We start from the raw sequence: 10,878 nt of genomic DNA on the forward strand, positions 1-10,878 counted from the left end.
AGGTTATGGAAAAATTTGGATATGGAGAACGAAATCAACGTGGAGAGATGCTTCTGGAATTTGTCACGAATAACAACCTGATGATTTACAGTACCAAATTTCAACAAAAAGATTGTCGTAAATGGACATGGCACTCCTTTGATGGCAAACACAGGAATATGATTGACCTGATATTAATACTCAGCAGATCACTCCAAGGAGCTGATATTGATTCGTACTACAGCTTAGCGATTGCGAATATAAGAATAAAACTGAAACAGAAGTACAAAGGAAAGTTCCAAAAAGCTAGAGACATCTCAAAACTAAATGAAGACAGGCTAAGAACAGCATATCAGAACATATTGGAAACTAAGCTTAAGACCCCAAATGAAAAACAAAATATAAATACAAGAGCAGAACGACTGACTACAGTGCTTAAAAAAGCAGTAGAGGAAGGCAATTCCTGAAAGAGAAAAGATTAACAAGAAATGGATAACTCAGGAAACCCTAAAATTGGTACAAGAGAACTGAAACTTAAGAGATAATTCAAAGGCAGCAGATGAGTTATAGTGTCAAAAATGCAATGAAGTACGGAAAGTAGCAAGATCTGATAAAGCCAAATGGTTGGAGGACCAGTGCAAAGACATTGAACAGCTATGGAGAACGCAAAACTAGAGAGGTCTACAAACTTATAAGAAATGTCAATAGGAAGTGGCAAACAAGATCAGTAGCAGTCAAAGATGAAGATGGTAAAGTATTGATGGACAAGACCAAAATCATATACAGATGGACAAGATATTGCAGCGAACTATATAAAAATCAACTGAATAATACTGCAACAGAAGTAATCCAAGAACTAAAAGCACCACCAGCAGAGATCTTTTGAAAATGACACCTTGGAAGAGGAGGTGAATAAGACAATAAAACATCAAGAACAATAAGAGTCCTGGAGATGACAACATAATAGGCGAGATGCTAAAATATGGGGGAGAATCAGTTGTAAAAAAAATGCAAGTATTTGCTATGTAATGAAATATGGAGATCGGAGATCAGGGTATGCCTCCGAAGAGTGGAAAAAATCGGTCTTGGTTGTTCTTCATAAGAAAGGCAGTGCTTTAGAATGCACCAATTACAGAACTATTGCATTAATGAGTCATCTTGGCAAAGTGCTGATGAAAATACTAACAGAACACCTGAAGGATCATATGGAGGCACATATTCCTGATGAGCAAGCCAGATTTCAAAAAGATCGAAGTATGCAACAAATACTTGCACTAAGACTAATAGCAGAGAAAGCTCAAAGAAAGAACAAAAAAGATATACTGCTGTTTCGTGGACTTCCAAAAATCATCTGATAATATTGACCAAAATATAAGATGGGCTGTCTTGGAATCCTATGGTGTGGTCAATAAATTGATCTGCCTGCTGAAAGATATAAACAGCCAAGCACAAGCAAAAATTAGGATAGCAGGTGCGACTGGAGATTGGTTTGTCACTAGTCAAGGCACAAGACAAGGGGACCCAATATCACCAATCATCTTCATCACACATCTAGAAAGAACACTAGATAAGATTAAAGAAGAAGGTGGAGGCATTTCAATAAATGGCATGAGAATAAACTACCTCTGCTTTGCAGACGACATCGTCCTGATTGAAGAAGATACAGCAAGGCTGGAAAGGACATTGCAAACACTATACACAGAAGGAAAAAGATATGGACTAAATGTCAACTTTTATAAAAAACTAAAACAATGACAACAGGAGTTACTGAACAGAGTTACCATAGGATTTCAACTGGAAAATGTGGAACTTCACATATCTTGGATGCCACATGATGCATAACTTGGACCCCAAAAAAAGAGATAAAAATCAGAATAGCCAGAGCAACAACTATTTTAAAAGCCATGGATAAAATATGGAAGAGCCGAGCTATAAAGATATATCCATATCGCATCCATACAGCATAAAGCGTTCTCTATGGATGAAAGGCCTGGGTACTCCTGAGAGAATCTGAAAGGAGGATATTTGCATTTGAGAGGAAGTGCTATAGAAAGATCTTGAGAATAAGCTGGATTCAGAAAGTGAACAATGAGAAAATCTACAGACAAATACAACCAAAAGAAAACCTGATCCAGAAAATAATCAAAAGGAAACTATGTCTCTTTGGCCATATATGTAAAATGAACGATGAGAGGAAAATAAAAATGCTGCTGTTTGGGATGATGGAAGGAAACAACAAAAAAAGGAAGACCAAACAGAGAATGGGGCGATGACATTGTCAAATGCTGCAGAAATTCTAAACACAAACTGAGTCATCTTGCACAAAATAGAATGCAATGGAAGAATCATATCAAGATGGCATCAGACACCTACAGGCATTGGACCCATGGTTGTTGTTGATGACTACTGTTCAATCACTCTAATGCATCTTTCAAAGTATTTACTCCACATCCAGAATAACTTTAAACTTCACTTTTTTTTTTGTCACCTTTATCTTCTCTGATTCTACTGAGAGTACTCTTCCTACCATTTCTAAGCTATTTAACAATAACCTTTCCTATGCCCTATATCCTGAACTAATGTGAAAATATCAACAATAACAAAGTAAATAAGACATTTCTTATATTTTATAAGTTCCTTTAACTTTTCCTAAGAAGGATACAGCAGATAACAGCAATTCTCTATTTAGAATTATTGCTTAATAGATAATCACTCCTTCATTCCATATGCACACTGTTTCAAGTACTTCAATGGATAATGCTCCAATGAACTGTCATTCATCATTCCTCTACTCTGGCCTGTTAAGAGAAGAGTAAGCTGCCCAATATCTCTTTTCAGTCCAACTGCAAACACACTGAACCTGCTTCTCTTTCATTTTATCTACTTTTCTCTGGAACAGTGTTTGTCATGAGGTATTCAACAACTATAATTTCCAGACGTCAACAAATTTCTATTTTCCCAACCATTACATCCCCACATATAACACTCACAAGGTGTAGAATTTTCTACTATAGTAAATTTCTGTACATTTTTATTTCAAGCATGGTGTGCGATGAACCTATGTAGCTGTCAGTACAGATGAAGCATTTCTTGAAAAGTGACCGAGTTCTAATCCAATTTACCACAAAGAAACTTTAGGGCTATTCAACTGAAAGCGAGTTAGATGGTACCATATGGAGGTCGAAGGTTTTTGCCCCTGGAAACTCTGGTTTTTCGTCCTGCAAAACAGATTAACTGTCCAGAAGAACACATGCAATTTACAGCCATATTCCACAACATTCAGAAAGGATTAACTACCCTATCATAAGCAGTATCTAAGCAAACTAAGCTACTTGGCCATGACAGGCCAGTGAGCCTAAAAGGAAAATGATGACATATTTGTAGTGACTAACTCACATCCTCAACTGAAGAATTCTTCAACATTTTGTGTACGGAAAAGTGAATTTCTGCACCTTAATTTACAATATGGTGTCTATAGCGACATCTTTGACAAAAATTCAGGCCATTACCGTTATTATAAGCTCTGTTCTTCATTCAAAATTTTCTCATAATATCATAAAGAGGTTATTATTCTCCTTTATAAAGCATTGATACTTCCACATTTGGATTACTGTGCTCAGGTCTGGTCACCTGGATTCCTTGGAGATGAGGAGGTTGTGGGGGAGAGTTCAGAGGAGAGTGACTAAGTTGGTGAGTGATGTAAAAAATGCTCCCTACATTGATAGATTGAGAGCTTGTGGATTGCAGAGGTTGGTTGATAGGTGGAGAAGAGGGGGATATGATAGAAACATTTAAATTACTAAAAGGTTTTTATAAGATTGATGCAGGAAAATATTTCAGCTGCGTGATAGTGATGGGAGAACAAGAGGTCATCCCTGGAAATTAAAGAAAAGTGTGGTTAAAAGGGTGAGAGAACGAAGTTTTTCACCTGAAGGGTGGTGAATGAGTGAAATGCATTGCCTGACTCAATCGTGAGTTCTTTATCTGTAAATGAATCCAAGAAGAGATATGATTGATGTGGTTTTGATAGTTTGGGTCTCCCGCGATGAGTCTACTGACTCCATGGAGATACCCGTAATAATAATAATAATGTCTATCTAGAATTCATTTCCTGCTCTGCTGTTTAGATCTCTAACAAGAACCAACATTTTTATAACACCAGTCTCTCTCTCAACTCAAAAAATTAATATTTCTTCTATACTTAGAACCTTTCCTAGGACCATAGGCACAAATAAGTCTAAATGTCCAACTTCAAATTTTCAAATTTATCCACATCATGCTTAAACTGTCTCAGATTCAAAATGATTATCTTTGTGCTGAATAATAGCTACTACATCCTTTTCCTGAACAAAACTGACTAAATATAACTTCTCATACTTATTATTATTTATCAGTATCTTATCTGTTTTAGCCTTTATCATTTCTGTAACAAATATTGACAATAACTGCACTCATTCAGCTAGTTCCACTTCTTTTTTTGTTGATATTTCTTATGCTGATGGCATTATCAATTCTGAAGAAGCCTGGTTTGATCAAGTAACTCACTTTTCTCTTTTCATCATAGTTCCTTCATAAAAATAGCAGAGACCTTGTTTAACCAGGCAACACACTAGCTGGCATGACATTTCATTATACTGTACCATCATTTTTGTTTGGGGTTGTTTTGTTTGAGGCTATACAGAATGCAATTTATTCAGATAACACCACAACTGGCAGTCCACTGCCATTTTTTTATTCTAGATGGACGCCTAATAGCATGGTCCATCGATGAAAGTGAGAATTAGACACTGAGCCAGAATCTATGGTCTATTCTCCATGTTCCTTACAGGGTTAAGCGCAGGTCTGTATCTTTCCATTTATCTAATTTTGACTCTGAATCGATAAAGCACTGTGGGGAAGAAGGGAAATCAATAAGAAAAGAAGTTCATATAGGATTAGAAAGATTGTTTGTTTAGAGCTATATATCTATTCCAAATTTCAAAGATATACTCTCCCCCCCCCCCAAAAAAAAATAAATAAACTGATACAAAATTTTGACTATTTTATCATACGAAAATATCTGGTGCTCTCTAGGTAGAACTTTCTTGTTACTCACTGAATATCATGCAGCTGCTTAACATCCTTAAGTCATCATTTTCTTGATATGTACCCTCAAGGAGGTGTACAGGCTATTATGACTATATGATTTATATTATTACTAATCTATCAACAATTTAACCAAAATTAGTCTATTACTTGTCAGCATTCCATATTGTATATATAATTTCAGTCTTCTAAGGCACTTCTGATGATCAATTCACCTAGATCATTCTGATTATTCCCTCTGGTTCTTTTTTTCCTACCATCTCAGAATCAAACACCTGTTTTCATTAACCTTTCTTCTCCCATTCTGTTTAAAGCCTATACAACCTTATATTATCCCTGCTCATGCATTCTTAAGTAAAAACAACATAAAGTTCCTTCCTAATATAATTCAGCTACTGATGCGATCTGCCCATCCCCCTTCCCAACCTTTCTCAAACTTGATCAAAGATTAGAGACCATATTCATGGTCTCTAATCTTTGATCAAGTGTTTCTAACCCAACTCTCAAATGCTTAACTTAAACTAGTTAAAACAGTGTCATATATACTGCTACTTTGTGTTTTGGCTAATTTCTCGCTTCGTCATCATCAAATTCCTGATATTTACCCTCAAGGGGTACACAGGATATTATTATTATAATTATTATTATTTGACACCTCCAGGGAGTCCAAAGACTCATCGAGGGAGGGCACCTACTCTACAACTGTCTCAACCACTCAATCCACGAACTGACCGCAACTACACCAACACTATCGACAGCCACTAGTATTTCCACAGACAAAACGAACATCCATGCCCATGGCGGGATTCAAACACGCAGCCTTTTGGCTGGTGAGCGGATACGACAGTACTACATGAAAAATTTACATCATTACTAACTTCCTATCTACAATTTTCCTCCAAATCAATCTGTGCCCTGTCAAGACTCCAACATTATCAGATCTTATACTTCCATCTTCTAAAGCACTTTTTATTGTATCAATCCACCTATATTTTGGTCATCCTCTGGGTCTTTTTCCCGCCAACCTGGCAAAGAACACTTGTTTTGCTAATCTTCCCTCTCCCATTCTGTTTAAGTGAGATCAGCTCAGCTAACACATTCCTGGATGCTGATAATGTCAAGCTCTTTCCTAATATCCTCGTTTTTAATATGATATTGCCATTGATGCCATCTGTTCACGCCTCTAATCTTTTTCAGGACTCTCATATCTGCGGTCCCTAGTCTTTGGTCAAGTGTTTTACTTCTAACCCAGCTCTCAGATTCATAAATTAAAATTGGTTTAAGCGCTGCCTTGTATACAGCTAATTTAATGTTTTGGCTAATTTCTCTCTATTCCATATAAATTTATTCAGCTGACTTCCTACCATACCAGCTTTGTTGATTCTGTTGTCTATTTCCATATTTAACTTACCATCTTCACTAAAAATCATGCCTAAGTAGCTGAAATGTTTTACTTGTTCTATTAGTTCTCCATTCACAATGCAGTTGATATTTTCAATGTTTCTGCCCATTTTCATTGTCTGTCTTCTTAATGCTGACCTTCATAAAATATCTATTACAACAGTTATTCGATTTAGTCAGGGAATATTGCAGACTTGTAGCAGATTTATTTAGAAGTATAACATCATCCACATAAAGCAAAGAGCTGAGATTAACATCTCCAATTTTAATATCATGTTTAATACCACTTTCCTTCATAATGTGATCCATATAGATAATGAATAAGAGAGGGAATAATGTACATCCTTGTCTGACACCAGATTTAACATTAAACCATCTTCCTGTACTTCTTTCAATTCTAACTGCTGACTTACAACTCAAATAAAGACTAAGTATTGCTTGATATAATGCCCCATTAACAACATATACCAATACCTATCAGACAACCAATCTCCTATCTAGTGCAATAATCTACAATCCAATTCCATCCATTGCAATTTAATCACCAGCTTATCCTATTTAAGTTATTTAAGCCCCTTTTAAAAAAGTAAATATACCACTGTATATGTATCTCTCATGTCCAATGCATTTTAATCTTGTTATAAGTACATGGCAAAAACACAATCTTCCTTTAACAGACCCATGCTGTCCATCAAAGATGAATGTTCCAATTATCAACCCAATTCTGAATTTTAGTCCTAACTAACCTCTCTAACAATTTAAAAACAACTCCAGATGTACAGATTGGCCTATAATTTAAAGCCTCCCATACTGAAGGGGGAACAATTCAGCCCAGTCTACTTCTTTGGAACTTGGCCCAATCTAAGACTCATATTAAAAAGGTACATCAATGCTATTGTAAACTCCCTGGAACATTCCCTCAAAACACCTAGTAGTATATCAAGTCATACAGCCTTATTCACATCCAGTTTACTCAATTCCTCATATAGCTCCTATTGACTCACCTGTCCTCATCTCCCCTTCCCAGTGCACTCTAGTTCTGAATGATGTCAGCATTTGATATAAATTAAGGATGCAATTCTTGTCAGCCAAGAAAATACCAAAAATCTTGTAAATACTTATAAGGTTCAGAGTTACTATTGATTATTATGAACATATATGCAGTTATGATAAGCACAATGATGAATAATTTTTTGCAAGAATTATAATAAATGCAGTAACCATCTACAATATTATATGGCTAGAAACTATTACATAAACAATTCTAAAATTACCTGCCATATTCTACACACTATATTTCTACTACTGTTTCGCTATACTGATGAAAATCTACAACAAACTCATTGTTTTTATGCTTGCATCTAAGAAATAAGAACAATGACGTTCTTATATTGACAAATGAAAGACTATCATTACCATAAGAGTAAAGCTGTTTTAGCATATTGAAACCATAATGTAATGATATATCAATAAGCTTGGAAAACCCAAAACTCATACAATAATATATGATTCCACGATAAAATAATTTGATTCTACTCAAATGAACTGTTTATTTATTTATTTCTGTAGGACTATATGAATCCTCAAATATGTCTATTTTTTTTTTTGTTTGTTTAAGTAGCAATACGTTGAAACAATACGTTTAAAAAGTATAACCAATTCATGGTAAAATTATATTTTTATATAAAATTCCAAGTCATCTTATTTTGGATTAATGACGCTTACCATTACTTGACTTGAGATCTCTGTGTATCAAAGAAATTGGTGCTTCTGAATGTAAGTAAAACATGCCACGAGCAATCTGGATAGCCCAGTCAACTAGTACATCCGGTAAAATTTTTCTACCACTCAGAACCCTATTCAGTGGTCCTCCACGCGCGTATTCCATTACTAAGCACAAATTTGGTTCTTCCAAACACACACCTTTTAAGGTAACAATGTTCGGATGATTTAACAACCAGAAAAGTTTCGCTTCTTGCCTCACATTCTCCGTAGTTACACTGATGTCCTCGTCGGGATCTTGTCTGGCAGCTTTAACTGCAACCTCCTGCTCCCTCCAAAAGCCCCGATATACTTTTCCAAATCCTCCTACACCTATAACCTCCTCAAGTTCTAATTCACAGAAGTTAATTTCAAATGGCCTACCATCATTTCCTACCGGTTCCACATTATTAACATCTTGTTGTGTTACAAAATTACTCGGGAAAATTCCAACTTTCTCGTTAATCTTTCCTGTCCACCAGCCCTCATCGCCAGATATTTTTGCGTCTTTGGATAGCACTTCCACCTGTTCACCACGTCGTAATGACAGTTCATCTTCACCTGCCGCTTCATAGTCATAGATAGCTGTCCAAAACCTATTTCTGTCTTCACGGCCATTCTCGCCTCGCAGAGGGACCTGAATTGGTTCCATGGACAATATAATAATACTAGGCATCCGTCAATAAATTCGGCTAGGACGTAAGCCCCTCGTATTTAATTCTGAACCGGTAAGGGGCCCTCCTATACCAGTCTCTTGAAGGAGCCTGGAGGCTACTTCGATGAATGCAGCTCATTTACATACTGTTAGGCCTAAACCTATCCGAATATTCAATAAATCATTACAATAGAGGAATGATCGCGAAGAAATGAGTATACATCAATAAATACCAAAGAATGAGCAGAAGGGGGCAGCTTGGGTTGCTTATATACAAATATACACCCTCAATAAACACCATACACACGCATAACATAGTACCCAAATAGCCCCTAAACAACTACACTCCGCCATATTAGGCACAAACCTTCTGCTTAGGTGTGACGAGACCTTCGATTGGTTCAGAAATGGGCTTTACACTTTTGGTACGATACTCGCAACAAAAATTATTTTTAATTGCATGATTTCAAATCTCTCAGAGACGGCTGTTTTAGGAATAGCAGGTGTCACCTAATTCAAGAACCGTTTATATTATTTCAACAAACGCTGACTTTTTTTTTTTTTCAGTTTTTATCTCCGACCGAAAGATGTCGCATAATCAAACACCTGTTCTCGTGAAAACAAAAATAATATTATTAAAAAGAAACGGAAACATATTCCACATTTTATTATAATAAGTACGTACAATCAATTAACAATGGTAAAGTACAAAACTTAAATTTCTTTAAGTTTTGTCTGGTTATTTTTCTAAATTATCCTGTACGAATTCTCGAAGCAATTAGCCGTATACAGCTTGTTACGGCAGTTAGCCCGTAACAAGCTGCAAGGCAGCTTGTATATTACACAAAACAGTATAACGGGAGGATGACATCGCATGCTGTTTACTATATTAACGGAACTGAACTGCAGGAAGTTGATGAGACAAGAGACTTGGGAGTTATTGTGGACCGAGAACTTAAGTTTAAAGGGCATATTGCTAAGATTGCCAAAACATCACATCAAATTACATGGTTGTTGAGGAACACACTAACAAGCAGGGATAGGGAAGTTATTATTCCACTCTATAAGGCATTAATAAGGCCGCATTTGGACTATTGTGCACAGATCTAGGGGACATCCATGGAAACTGGGAAAAAGTGTGGTTAGTAAAGGTGTTAGAGCTGGGTTCTTTATTTTTAGAGTAGTGAATGAGTGGAATGCGCTCCCAGAGTCTGTGGTGGATGCTGTGACAGCGAATGAGTTTAAGGCGAGGTATGATAGATACTGTATGAATGTCAAATAGTTGTGATGAATATGATTTGGGGTCTCCCTCGATGAGTCCAATGACTCCCTGGAGTTGCCCGTAATAATAGTAATAATAGTAATAGATCTGGTCGCCAGGATTTCTTGGTGATGCGGAAGTGGTAGAGAGGATTCAGAGGCGGGTTACAAAGATTGTTGCAAGTCTGTGGGATGTTCCCTATGAGGATAGATTGATGATCTGTGGGCTCCAAAAACTAGCTGATAGACATAGGAGAGGAGATATGATAGAGGTATTTAAATTGTTAAAGGAATTTTACAGGATTGATACTGATGATATTCTTAAGACCAATGCAGGATGTGAGAGAACGAGGGGCCATCCCTGGAGATTGTGTAAGAGTGTGGTTAACAAGGGTGTTAGGACTAGATTTTTTACTTGGAGGGTTGTGAATGGGTGGAATGCTTTGCCAGAACTGGTTGTAAATGCTTCAACTGTGAATGAATTTAAGGAGAGGTATGACAGGTATTGTGTAAATAATGGTTAGTGTGTCAATGTCGGGTCTCCCGCGATGAGTCTTTTGACTCCATGGAGACACCGTTAAAATAATAATAATAATAATAATAATAATAATTACACAAACGCTCCGCAACCTTTCTATAAGCCAGAGTGTTTATTATTATATATCATTGGAATTATCAATATTGTGCGCTGGTACCTCCACTTATTCTGCTATTTCAAACGAAACTAAGCCAATCGT

The 10,878-nt window shown here is 36.4% G+C and overlaps 1 protein-coding gene across 2 annotated transcripts in view; it reads right to left on the reverse strand.

The window, feature by feature from the left end:
- The window catches only part of LOC150101446 (mitogen-activated protein kinase kinase kinase 11-like), a 201,724-nt gene extending 192,580 nt beyond the window's left edge, over window positions 1-9,144 (reverse strand). For both annotated transcript variants that reach the window (XM_090400189.1, XM_090400188.1), the window contains exon 1: window positions 8,191-9,144. In XM_090400189.1, coding sequence (XP_090256315.1) covers window positions 8,191-8,902 — 712 coding nt within the window. In that variant the 5' untranslated portion in view covers window positions 8,903-9,144. The remainder of the gene's footprint in view (window positions 1-8,190) is intronic.
- Between the last annotated feature and the right edge of the window lie 1,734 nt (window positions 9,145-10,878).

Source organism: Typopeltis vanoorti, chromosome 11 (assembly GCF_054136105.1).
Source record: "Typopeltis vanoorti isolate ZY-2024b chromosome 11, IOZ_Tvanoo_1.0, whole genome shotgun sequence".
Classification (NCBI taxonomy): domain Eukaryota; kingdom Metazoa; phylum Arthropoda; class Arachnida; order Uropygi; family Thelyphonidae; genus Typopeltis; species Typopeltis vanoorti.